The following is a 13,506-nucleotide window of genomic DNA, read 5'->3' on the forward strand; positions in this document are numbered from 1 at the left end:
TATAAACCTAAACTACTTATAAACCTAAACCTAATTTCTTACTCTGGTTATGTGGTTTCTGCCTTTATAAGCTTTGTCATAACTGCATTTGAAGCTGCAAGTCTTTGAGACAGGAGTCCATCTGCAGTTGCCAGCTTTCTAATAGACTCCCAATTCGGCCTCTGAAAATGTGGCTTCTCTGTGTCTCAAAAATGAATTCCGATATAACAGTGGCCAGGCCCTGAGTTCAAGCCCCATCACACACACAACAGTGGCCAGGCCCTGAGTTCAAGCCCCATCTCACACACACACACACACACATACACATACACACATACACACACACACACACACACACACACACACACACACACACACACACACACACACACACACACACACACACACACACACACACACACACACACAAAGTTTCTCACAGAATAATCTTCTATAACCACCAAAAAGCCAGAGGTGGAGATGTGGCTCAACTGTTTTGAGCAAAAAAGCCAAGCAAGAGTCCAAGGCCCAAAGTTTGTCCCCCAGTACCTGCGTGAAACAAAACAAAAAAGAAGAGATGAGCCAATGACCAAGAAATCCATGATAGCCACTAAGCTATATCCCTGCTGGAAACTCTTTCTGATGACCCATGCCCAACCAAAATGCACCATGAAGCTCTGAGGCAGTCTTTTTCATCTCATTCACTTCCCACATCTCTCTGTCACATAAAGTCTACTACCAGCATTAATCCCCTTTTCCAAATCCCTAGAACTTCCCAAGGCCTGTCTTTGCTAACAACATAGCTTCCACTTAGAAAGCATTCACTTTTTCAATGCCTGCTGAAAAATCCCACCCATCCTTAGAGACTCAGGAAGGGAAGGCTGAGGGAACAATAGGGCAGTCAACCCCCTAAAAGCAAAGATAGAGCTTTCACCATCTTCACGTGGAGCCAACAAGGAAGTTGCTACTTTGCAAAAGGTAGATATAATTCCTGGAACACCTTCCAGCTCTGAAGCCAGAGAAATCAGTTGTGACATGATAAACCAGGAACATTTTAATCCCAGCTTTGTTTTAGCAGGGAGATTGCAGCCTCAAGAAGGGTCAGCTGCAACTTGCCAGATAACAAGGCGCAAAACCCACAAAGACATACTTTTTGTCAGGGCTGGTGGCTCATGCCTATAATTCTAGTTCCTCAGTGGGCTGAGACACCAGCCCAGACACCAGCCTGGGTTAGAAAAGGACATGAGCCTCTCAGCTTCAACTGTCAAAAATTCAAAAGTGGAGATGTGGCTCCAGTGCTGGAGCACCAAACTTGACAAAGAAGCAGGAGGTACATGCTCCAGTACAGGCCCCAGTACAGTGGGAAAAAAAAACATGCTTTCTTTCCCTGGCCCACCCCTGAGCCAAGTAGGCACAGAAATGTTGCTAGCTTTCTCTTAGCCAAGCTTTAAACTTAGCACTTCCAGGAGTCAGCAGCAGACACTGGACTCTGACTTGTCCAGCTCACTGTTTGGAGTCAGCAGAACTCTGTGTCCCAATGAGGACTCAGCCAGCCAGAAACTCATCAAAGTCTCACAGTCCTAAGAATGGGGGACACACGTCATTGTCCCCTTGGGACTACATCAGATGTATTCAAGAACACTATGTGACCACCTTGCCCTGGAAACATTGGGATCTGGTGTTTCTCTGGGAGCAAAATCATGAAACCTGCCTCTCCACATACATTCTGGGTCATCTATCTTAAGCCAGAATCTGGGCAACTATTTCATCAGCTCTTATATATCTTAGGTGTGTTCCTTGTTTAGATAAACCTTCTTGACTCTGCCTTCTGAATTCTACCCACATTTCAACTCTGTATCTAGCTAGACTTGGTGGTACATGTCTGTAAGCCTGTGATCCCAGAGCTCAGAGGCTTTAGTGGGAGGTCTGCAAGTTCAAGGCGAGTCTGGGTAACACAAGGCACTCCAGGCCAATATGAGCTACCTAGTAAGACTCTTATCTCTAAAACAAACAGACGTGCCAGGTGCTGGTGGTTTATACCTGTAATTCTCCCTTCTCAGGAGACAGCCCTGGAGGATCTTAGTTCAAGGCTAACCCAAAGACTCTATCTCCAATTAACAGGCAAAATGTTTAATGGGAGGCTTGGCTCAAGTGGTAATGTACCACTCTTGCCAAGCAAGAGCTCCAGGCTCTGAGTTCAAGCTCCAGTAAAGTTCAAGCCTCATCTACAAGTGCATGTCTTACTCCTACTCCTGCCACCCTCGTTGCAGGGAGGCAGAAATCACTCCTGGCAATGTCGTCCCAAACCAAGATTCCAGTAGCCACCAAGACAAAGTTCCAGGGCCACCAAATAAGACCCAAAAGGCCTCTCCAACTGATTCCCCACAGCTTGTGGCTGGCTGTCCTCTCAGAGAAGTAGCTGGTTAGTCAAGGTTCCGGAGCGACATAAAAGAAGGAATTCTGCCCCGCAGTCCTCTATGCCCCACCATCCACTACGCCCCCACTCTTCAGAGAGTCACAAAAAACAAAGACCCAACAGGCCTCCAGGCAGACAAACCTTCAGGAAAAAACTCTCCACAGCCTCCTTCGTTCCCCTCCTACCCAACAGGTAGGCTCACCACCCTGTTTAGAAACCCCATTCTATCCTCCAGTTTTACTTTTTCCAAAACACTTATTTACTAACTGATACTCCCACCACTTGAGTAGAGAACCATCCTACACTTAAGCTTGTTTCTCTCCCCCCAGGGGATCTTGGTTCCACAAGGATGGGATCGTGCAGTTCCTGGCAGCACAGGCCGCTCAATTACTGGATACAATTCAACAAGTGAACCATTTGGAGGCCCTACTTTGTGCCATGTGCAGGGCACTAGTGGGTGAAGGAATGGAAGGACAGAGTTCTGTGGTTTCAGTCAAGCTTGCCAGAATGAAGGAGCTGCCACAGGTAGGAGGCAGTCTGGCAGTAGGACCACACAGAGGTGTTACCCGCCCTCCTCCTCAGTCAGCTCCCTCTATTCATCCCCGGGCCTCCCAGCTCGCGGGCCCCCAAGCCAGCGCTCACCCGCTGCAGCTCCAGCTCGATCTCGCCGGCCTTGAGCACGATGGGTCCGCGCACGGCGTACTCCACCGCCTTCACCTGCGGGTTCATGGACTCCAGCGTGAGGATGCGCTCGCGCGGGCTGCGCTCAGACCGCATCTTGAGCACCGCTGAGGCCTCAGCGGCCGCGCTGCTCTGACTACGGCCCCAGGGGCCGGGGACCCGGGGGCGGCAGCCCCGCCGGACCAGCGCCACCGTCCGCTGCATCGCGCGCCTGCCGTAGGAAACCTTGGTACAAATAGAAAGAACAAACACGTCCCCCACAGCACAGGACGGACCCTCCCTCTCCGCTGACCCCCCAAGCCTCGCCAATGGGCTCTTTTCATCCAGCCATGCCAGCCTAACTCCGCCGCTGCTTATCCAGCTCTCAGTGACTGGCACCCTCCGCCACACCACTGCAACACCGAAGGGCTGCACAGTGGGATTTGCAAAGGCTGCATCCAGAGCGTGCATGCAATGTGCCGGTCGCCGCCCGGCCGCCCTCACCGCGCCGGGCTAAGTCGCGCGCCTGAACCGCTCCCGGGATCCGGCGGCGCCCGCAGCCGCATCCCAGCGCCAAGCCTGCACCGCTCGGCCCCGGTCCTCGCACACCCACCTCTCACGGCTCTGCCCCCTGCCTGAGCGCTACCTTCTGGGTCTTGTAGTCCTTCAGGCTCTCCCAGCGCATCCGCGGAGAGCTAGCGAACTACAAGTCCCACAACGTCTGGCGCTAGCCCGGACGGGGGCCGGGCCGGAGGCGGGAGCGGTTTTCCTCCGGGGCTCCGGACTGGGCGGGCTCTTTGTCCCCAGAGCGAGGATGGAGCACCTTTAGAGGATATAGCAGGAGTTGGGTAGGGGCTGTCCTTTCTGCAGCTTTGGTGAGTTAAGAGCTCTTTGCAGCTTCTCCTTGGACTCCCCTTCTGCCTCCCTCACTCTCACTCTCCAACACCTGCAGTGACTGGGACTGCTGGATGGTGCAGTCCTCTCCCAGAGTTTCATCATCCAGGCCACATGGGTGCTGCTGGCTGCTCACTGGCAGCTGGTAGGAAGTTAGGAGTTTAGGGTTTACCCTTTTCTCAACGTCAGTTCCTTGTCAGCATCCCTCCCCCCCCCCCCCCCAGGGTTATAAGAATGACCACATACCAAGTAGGTAAAGCTTTTCGCGACCACTGTATGGGAAACCCTCTCCCATCTCGATTACTCTTATTTAATTTCCTTCCTGGCATCTAAAATGATCTTATTTAGACACGGTTCGCTGGCTCTTGCTTTACCTCTCACTTCTGTAAGCTGGAGTTTACAGACCAGCTTTTTTTTTTTTTTTTTTTTTTTTTACATCTATTCCTAGCACATAGTAGGCCCTCAGGAAGTACTGGTTGAGGGATTGCGAACTAATAATAGGGCAGCTATTGTTTCTGGTGAGGGCATCTCCAGGCAGTAGATTCCCTGGCTTATGCAAAGCAAGTGTGAGCAAGACTAGGTAGTGAAACGACAGTAGGAACAGAAGATGTCAGGTCAATGGAGATATCAAAAGAGCAGATCGACAGCGCTGGTGGCTCAGGCCTGTAATCCTAGCTACTCAAGAGGGTGAGATCTGAGGATCATGGTTCAAAGCCAGCCCGGGCACGTCTCACGTCTAACAGAAGTAGAGCACTAGTCTTGAGCTGAGGAGCTGAGGGACAGCGCCCAGGCCCAGAGTTCAAGCCCCACAACCAACAACAACAACAACAAAAAGATCAGACTCATCAAAATCAATAGAACATGGTGAGGAGTCACTTCCCTTCTCTCTGCCTCCCACTCTTCATCTGCAAAATAAATTGGATTAAATGGCCTCTAAGTCCCTTTCTATCGTGCAAATTCTTTGAATTTAAGAATTTGGGGGCACAAAAACAACCCAGAGCTTCCACACTCCAATACATGCGTTCTCATTAGGTTTGTGAAGGGCAAAAGGAACTTAATAAACCCAGCAGTGTAAGGAAGAAGGTGGCAGGATATTTTAGTTTTAATAGAACTTGCATTCAAGATCTAGGGTGTAACTAAGTAGTAGAAAGTTTGCCAGACTAAAGGTTCAACTCTTAACACCACTACAGAAAAAAGAAATGAAAAACAAGCCTGTTTCCAGTGACTCATGCCTGTAATTCTAGCAACTCAGGAAGCTGAGATCTAAGGATCATGGTTTGAAGCCAGCCTGGGCAGGAAAGCCCATAGATTCTTATCACCATTAACCAGTAAAAAGCCAGACATAGACGTTCAAAGCCAGCCCAAGCAGGATAGTCTGTGAGACTCTTATCTCCAATAAAAAACACCAGAAAACCAGGAATGGTGCTCTGGTTCAAGTGGTAGAGTGCTAACCTTGAGTAAAATAGCTAAGAGGCAGTGCCTAGGCCCTAAGTTCAAGCTTGCTTATAGTCATTTACTATTTATCTCATTGTGAGCTTATCATTTAGCCCTTGTAAGCTACTTTAGCTGTATGTAAAATTGGGATAACAACACTTACCTCATGCATCTGTGGAGAAAGTTAAGGAGACAGCTTTGTAAAAGTCAAGGCTTAAGGTAGAGTGCTTGCCTCACATACAGGAGGCCCAGGTTTGATTCAGCACCATATAAGCAGAAACAAGCCAGAAGTGGCGCTGTTGCTCAAGTGGTAGAGTGCTAGCCTTGAGCTGAAGAGCTGAGGGACAGCGCCCAGGCCCAGAGTTCAAGCCCCACAACCAACAAAAATTAAAAATTAAAAAAGTCAAGGCTTAGGCCAGGCCACGGTGGCTCCAAACTGTAATCCTAGCTACTGGGGAGACAGATCTGATCACAGTTCAAAGCCAGCTCAGGCAAAAACGTCCCTGTGAGACTTTTTTTTTATCTCCAATTAATGACTCAGAAAAACTCTAAAGTGGCCTTGTAGCTCAAGTGGTAGAGGGCTAATCTTGAGCACAAAGAGGCTCAGGGACAGCACCCAGGCCCTGAGTTCAAGCCTTACAACTGACAAACAAAAAAAATCAAGGCTTGGATCATAATGCTATGAGTAACTCTTGTTCATCCTTGACAAAAGAATTTTCTTTTTTGGGGGGGGGGGTCCGGTCATGGGGCCTGAACTCTGGGCCTGGGCACTGTCCCTCAGCTCTTCAGCTAGCGCTCTACCACTTGAGCCACAGTGCCACTTCTGGCTTTTTTCTTTTTGCTTATGTGGTGCTGAGGAATTGAACCCAGGGCCTCAGGCATGCAAGGCAAGCACTCTAACACTGAGCCAACTTCCCAGCCCCAGCAAAAGAATTTTCTATACTTTGATTAAATAAAGGGGGAAACAAGGTGGAGAAGACAAAAACCAATGACATTTCTGATCTCATTTTAGTGCTCTTACAAAAGTTGTTTAGAGCCAGGCTGGTGTCTCACACCTGTAATTGTAGCTACTTGGGAGAAGTTCAAAGCCATCCCAGGCAGGAAATTCTGTGAGACTCTTGTGTCCAGTTAGTCACCAAAAAGCCAGAAGTGGAGTTATAGCTCAAGTGGTAGAGCAAAATGAGTACAGGGACAGCACCCAGGCTCTGAGTTCAAGCCCCAGGGCTGGCACACACACACAAAAATAATGTTTGGGCTTCTAATCTGGTAGTTCCCACTACCCCTTCTCAGGCCCAGCACCTGTGACTTCAGGGTCTACTTCTCACCCTTCGTCTCAGTGGCCTGGTATTCAATCTCTAGTTTAAAGCTTCTCATACAATGATCTTAGCAAATCTAAGTCCCAAATGCCTTCTATGTCATGTTATTACCCATTCTGTTTATTTGAGAAGACACACACATACATTTTCTATCTCTGTAACTCACTCTGATCTATACATGATCTAAATGTATTCCCTTGTTATCTATCTCAGAGTCTGCACTGTCTGCCTTGGTTCATTAGGGACACGAAAGCTGCCAAGTACCTCCAAGAAATGAATACAGTCCATTTACACAACCAGGAAAAACAGTGGCCAGCATACAGGCTACTTGTGTGGATTCCTATGTCATCATTGTAAAAAACAGTGTCCCTAAAATGTCCTCTGCCAATTTATCTCACAGTGATTACAAAAGCTTAATCCCAGCTACTCAAGAGGCTAAGGTCTGAGGATCCTAGTTCAAAGTCATCCTGAACAATTGTGTGTGAGTGTGTGTGTATGCGAGCATGTGTGTGTATGCGAGCACGTGTGTGAGCGCGCGTGTGTGCGCACATGCACACACACACGTGCACCCACACTGGTCCTGGGCTTGAACTCAGGGCCTAGATGCTGTCCCAGAATTTCTTTTGATCATGATTAGCACTCTACAAGTTGAGCCACAGGTCCGCGTTCAGATTTTTGGTGGTTACTTGGAGATAAGAGTCTCATGGGGGGCTGGGAAGGTGGCTCAGCGGTAGAGCGCTTGCCTTGCATGCTTAAGGCCCTGGGTTCGATTCCTCAGCACCACATAAGAAAAAAGCCGGAAGTGGCGCTGTGGCTCAAGTGGTAGAGCACTAGCCTTGAGCTGTAGAGCTGAGGTACAGTGCACAAGCCCAGAGTTCAGGCCCCACGACCGGACCCAAAAAAAAAAAAAAAAAAAAAGAGTCTCATGGACTTTCCTGCTTGGGCTGGCTTTAAACTGTAATCCTCAGATCTCAGCGTCATGCATAGCTAGGGTTACAGGCATGAACCACCAGTGTCCTGCCTGATCATATTCTTGACCTCCAGTTAACCATGAAAAATCCCGAAGTGGAAGTATGTATGGCTCAAATGCCAGCCTTGAGCAGGAAAGCCAAGGGAGAACATAAGGTCCTGAATTCAAACCTCAGTACCAGCACAATAAACAAAAGAAGGAAAGGAAAAAGAAAAGGTGAAAAAAGTTTCAGGGGCTGAAAGTGTGAGAGCCTGCCTATCATTCTTGAGGCCCCAAGTTAATCCCCGTATCAAAACAACAACAACAGGAAAAGAAAGCCCTCTTGTAGCATGTTATTTACTCTCTATTAATTTGCAAAACACTTTCTTGCTCAAAAGAGTAGGCAGTATTATCTCTTCTTTACATAGGCTCAGAGAAGTTAAGCAGCTTGTTCACAGGGCACACCAGCACATCTAAGCCTAGAATAGGGAGTATTAGGAACTGTGATTCCTAATCCAGTGCCACAGCAACCCTCCCCCAGCACCAAGCTTGTGTAACTCCCTGAGTGTGGAAATTTGAACTGCCTGTTGCAATGTACTGAAGCTTTAAAGTTTCTGGTGATCATTGCAATGAGTAGTGGTAACAACATGAACTTTGCTTTTTTGCTTTGTAGGTCAGATGGAGGCTAGAAGCTGGATCCTAAATATTAAAGACAAAACTTGACTGAAATGATCAGATGAGAGTTTGAATATACAGTGAATACTACCTACACAGTTGGAAAAGTTATGTGTTTGCCACCACGATGGTATCTTTCTTCTTCTTCTTCTTCTTTTTTTTTTTTTTGGTCGGTCGTGGGGCCTGAACTCTGGGTCTGGGTGCTGTCCCTTAGCTCTTCAGCTCAAGGCTAGCACTCTACCACTTGAGCCACAGCACCACTTCCGGCTTTTTCTGCTTATGTAGTGCTGAGGAATCGAACCCAGAGCCTCATGCATGCGAGACAAACACTCTACCCCTCAGCCACCTTCCCAACCCTCTATCTTGATTCTTTAGTCCAATAAAGTTGGATACCTACCAGGCATTGGGCTAAATTCTGGGATTTCAATAAGTCAGACTGTTCTTGCTTGAATAGAACAGATAGTTTCTTATCAAAACAGACATCCACTAGCTCATCATGAACACAAACTATGAAAACTACTGGGAAGAAAAAAGATGGCATTTGATTAGAGCTCAGAGAATTTAGCTAAGGTTTCCCAGGTTAACTGGCTTGTGAGCTTCCCAGGCATGATAAAGGACAGCCGTATTGGTAGACAAGGAGCTATGCCTTGCCTGAGCTCACAGTCATATGCAACTAGTGGCAAGCACAATCACTGAGCAAGGCAGTGGTGTGAGAATCTGGCTGGTCCTCTTTTTCCAGAGGCTGTATGGTCATTCCTATATCACAGATTTTTCTTTCTTTGCTCATTCTGCTTCCTCTCACTTCCTCTTGCAAATATCTATTTTGCACCCAATACTCCAGTCCAGTGACAGTGGTAAGGACAACTTCCCAGGCTAGGGACTACTAAAAACCTGGAGGTCTGAGGAACTCCAAGAGGGCTAGGGTGATTGTGAGGCAGGCAGTGAGAGAGGAGAGTGCTGCGAAAGGGCCAGAGAGATGAGCAGTCAAGATAGGCAGGTCATGTAGTAAATGGAAGGATTTTGGTACTGCCTAAATATAAGATCTGAATCTCAGAAACTACTACAAGAAAACATAGGTGACACATCAAGACACCAAAACAGGCAATTATTTTTAGGATAAGAACTCGAAAATAATAAGCAACAGCTGGATACCTGTGGCTCAAGCCTATAATTCTAGCTACTCAGGAGGCTGAGATCTGAAGTTTGTGGCTCAAAGCCAGCCCAGGAAGGAAAGTTTATGAGACTCTTCAGTTAACCACCAAAAAGCCAAAGTGGAGCTTTGGATCAAATGATAGTGCTCTAGTCTTGAGCAAAATAAGTTCAGGGATAGCACTCAGACCCTAGGACCAGCACACACACACACACACACACACACACACACACACACACACAAGCTGGGAGCTGGTGGCTCACACCTATAATTCTAGCTACTCAGGAGGCTGAGATTTTAGTATTGTGATTCAGGGCCAGCCCAGGCAGGAAAGTCTGTGAGACTTTTTTTTTTTTTTTGTCTGTCATGGAGCCACAGTGCCACTTTCAGTTTTCTGGTGGTTAATTGGAGATAAGAGCTCACGGATTTTCCTGCCTAGGCTGGCTTTGAACCTTGATTCTCAGAACTCAGCTTCCTGAGTAGCTAGAATTATAGGTGTGAGCCACCAGTGCCCTGGCTATGAGACTCCAGAAAACCAGTCCTGGTGCTGTGGCTCAAGTGGTAGAGCCCTAGCCTTGAGCAAAGGAGCTCAGGACAGCACCCAGGCCCTGAATTCAAGCCCTATGACTAACTAAATAAATAAATTATACATACATGCATATATGTATGTATACAGAAGTAGAGAGCAAGTGAGATAGAGGGAATTTGGATACTGAGCACCAAAACATAGGTAAATAGAAGGAATATATCTTGTATTCTGTAGCACTATGTAGCTACTATAGTTTACAATAATTTTTTTATATAATTTATGAAGAACTAGAGGGGAGGAGTTTAAAATTTAAATCCAAAGAAATGATAGGTGTTTAAGACACTATTAAGGGGAAACTTTGGTTTTTATCTTAAGAATAACTAGAAGCCTCTGGAAGGCTTAAAGTAGAGAAGTGATATAAAATTTATGTTTTCAATTCTACAGCATGGAGGGTAAGATACAGAGGAAAGGAGGTTGCAGTATCATGTATGAGAACAAGGGCCAACATTGGCTGATGGCTGTATGTGATAAAGTGGACGGGTTCTTCCAGTGTCCAAATATCCCTAGCCCTTGTTGAATTAATGAAGCCCATGTCTTGAGATGCTTGCAGAAAAGCAGGAGAAAGGCAGTGCAAACCAGGGATAGATGCCAAAAGGCAGACCCTTCAGGCTTGGAGGCAGCAAAGGTCATTCTTAGGTAATCACAGAATTGTTAAAGGAAGGATTCAGGAACACTGTAGCTGCAAGGACAGATACCCTACTAAAATGGCAAATTATGCTTGAGCTGGGTCCTTGGGTGTCTCTTTGAAAGGCAGCTCTTAATCCCTTGTTTTCAAGAGCACTCAGGGAGCCTTTCACTAACATCTACTAAGTGCTTTCAGTAACCAAATGCCTGACTTACAGTCTAGGGTAATAAGTCATCCAAGGATTGCCCAGGTGATTTACATAAATGCAGCTTCTACAGCATTGTCCCAGACTTGCTGGTTCTAATAGTCCAGGAACCTTCCTTTAATTTAGGTTCTGACTCATCATTCTGGTTTTATTGCTATGCTGGCATAGGACAAGAAGCCACCACATTTGTGAATCCAGTTGATTAAAAAACCTGAAATGATAATAAATTCTCTGTTGTTAACGGTGCTTATCTTCAAATGATGACATTATTGGTAACTAACTTTTCATTTTGTTTAATATATTTTCAGTTTTAAGAAATAAAGCTGGGCACCGGTGATTCATACCTATAATCCTGGTTACTTAGGAGGCTGAGATCTGGGGATCCTGGCTTTGAAACCAGCCCAGGCAGGAAAGCTCATAAGGCTTTTATCTTCAACTAACTACCAAAAAGCTAGAAGTAGAGCTGTGGCTCAAGTGGTAGAATACTAGCCTCAAGCAAAAAAAATGCTAAGGGAAGCTGGACAGTGGTGGCTTACACCTGTAATCCTAGCTACTCAGGAGGCTGAGATGGTTTGAAGCCAGCTCATGAAGGAAAGTCCATGAGACTCTTATTTCCAATTAACCACCAAAAAGCCAGAAGTGGAACTCTGGCTCCTCTCATGAGATAGAGCACCAGCTTTGAACACAAAAGCTGAGGGATAGTGTCTAGTCCCTGAGTTTATGCCCTAAGACTTGCACAAAGAGCAAAAGAAGCTAAGGGGGACATCAACCAGACCCTGAGTTCAAATCTCAAGACTGGCACACACACACACACACACACACGAATAGACTTTTTAAAGTAATGATTAATGAAAATAAAATAAGCACATAATTCCCTATGATCCAACAATTTTATTCCTGAACACTTAAACAAGAATTGAAAGCAGGTCTTTAACAGGAAGTTTGTATGCCAACAATATTCCATAGTAACATTATTCACAATAATCAAAAGGTAGAAACAACCCAAACATGAATGGACTGATGAATAAATAAAATATAGTATGTGCATACAGTAGAATTTCAATCAGCCTTAAAAAGAAAAGAAACTCTGACACATAGTATAAGATAGATGATGATATCATTTTAAGTGAAATATACCAGACACAAAATAACAAATATAATATGAATCCACTTACATAAGGGACCTAGAGTAGGCAAATTTTCAGAGGCAGTAATTAGATAGAGATTACCAAGAGCTCAGGGGAGGGGAATAAGGATATACTGTTTAATGGGAACATAGTTTACTTAGGAAGCCTCCAGTCAGGAGGTAAGACTCCTCTCTATCTGTAAACTTCATGTTGCTTTCTCTCCACTCAAGCCCTCTCCATCCTAGCCCCAATTACTATCCTTTCTATTGATCTATGTATCTAGTAAGAAATCCCGAAACTATGGGGGAGAATAATAGAAGGGGTAACATTGAACAAATGCATTGTATTCATAATGTGGCATATGGATTTGTAACTTCTTTGTACAACTACTTAATATAAAATATAAAAGAAAAAAGAAAAAAAAGCCAGGCACCAGTGGTTCACACCTGTAATCTTAGCTACTCAGGAGGCTGAGATCTGTGGATCAGAGTTCCAAGCCAGTTTGTGTGAGACTCTTTTTTCCAATTAATCATCAAAAGCTGGAAGTGGATCCATGGCTCAAGTGGTAGCATGTTAGCCTTGAAGAAAAAAAGTTCAGGGACAATGCCCAGGCCCTAGGACCAGTGTATGTGAAGGATTGACCCCAACCCAAGCGCATACAGATACCAGGCAAGCCACCAAAGATAAATGCAGACTGCCTGCTGCAGGCAGGGCCTGGCTATAAACATTCATTGTGGGCCCAACTGAAAAGCCCCCCACCTCTATAGACCTAATGGCTTTTTTTAAATTAACCTCTGCCTCCTTGCTCAGACCTCATAAAAACCCAACCCCTATCCCTATGCACAGTCTCTTAGCCCGTGGGAAGGCTGTGTCCCTCGTGGTTCTCATCTCAATAATCTTGCCTTGAAGATGGAGTCTGGCCTGTTTCCTTCCTTTCTCCTCCATTTTACTAACAGTGTGTGCACACACACTCAGACGTGCACATACACACACACACACAAACAAACTAGAAGTAGAACTGTGATTCAAGTGGTAGAGTGCTAGTCTTCCCCAACAAAGCTAAGCAAAGGTGTGAGGCCTTGAGCTCAAGTCCTAGTATGAGGGGAGTGGAGAGGAGGAGGAAAAGGAGACATGTACTTGGGCACTCAAAGTACAGGCCTTTAGAACACTGCACAAGATCTCTCCCTCTGTAAGGGGACTTTTAGGTCAAAAGAAAGAAAAACTAAAAGAGAAAGAGACCAACAATGCTTGCTGATCCCATTCTAGGAGGGTCACCTGTGTCTCAGGAGGACTCCAGCCTTTCCCACATGAGAAACCTCCATTCCTTCCCCCTACCCCCACCCCCATCCCCATGAACCCTTTACTACTCCCCATTCCAGGATTGAGGCCTACTCACAAGCTCTGGCAATTCTATTGTTGCTCTGAGAGGTAGTAAGGCTAGAGACTCCAGTTAGAATGCATACCTCCTTCTCAGTGGCTGAGGTCCA

The 13,506-nt window shown here is 46.2% G+C and overlaps 1 protein-coding gene across 2 annotated transcripts in view; it reads right to left on the reverse strand.

The window, feature by feature from the left end:
• Gpt2 (glutamic--pyruvic transaminase 2) overlaps nt 1-3,637 on the reverse strand; it is a 38,960-nt gene extending 35,323 nt beyond the window's left edge. Inside the window, exons 1-2 of one of the 2 annotated variants that reach the window (XM_042667376.1) lie at nt 3,560-3,637; nt 3,038-3,301 (exon numbers count right to left, since the gene is read on the reverse strand). In XM_042667376.1, coding sequence (XP_042523310.1) covers nt 3,038-3,280 — 243 coding nt within the window. In that variant the 5' untranslated portion in view covers nt 3,281-3,301; nt 3,560-3,637. Of the gene's footprint in view, nt 1-3,037; nt 3,302-3,535 lie in introns of both variants that reach the window. The other variant, XM_042667375.1, reaches the window with a different exon arrangement.
• Nucleotides 3,638-13,506: the final 9,869 nt, after the last annotated feature.

The sequence above is a fragment of the Dipodomys spectabilis genome, unplaced genomic scaffold (assembly GCF_019054845.1).
Source record: "Dipodomys spectabilis isolate Male_0828 unplaced genomic scaffold, ASM1905484v1 ptg000394l, whole genome shotgun sequence".
NCBI lineage: Eukaryota > Metazoa > Chordata > Mammalia > Rodentia > Heteromyidae > Dipodomys > Dipodomys spectabilis.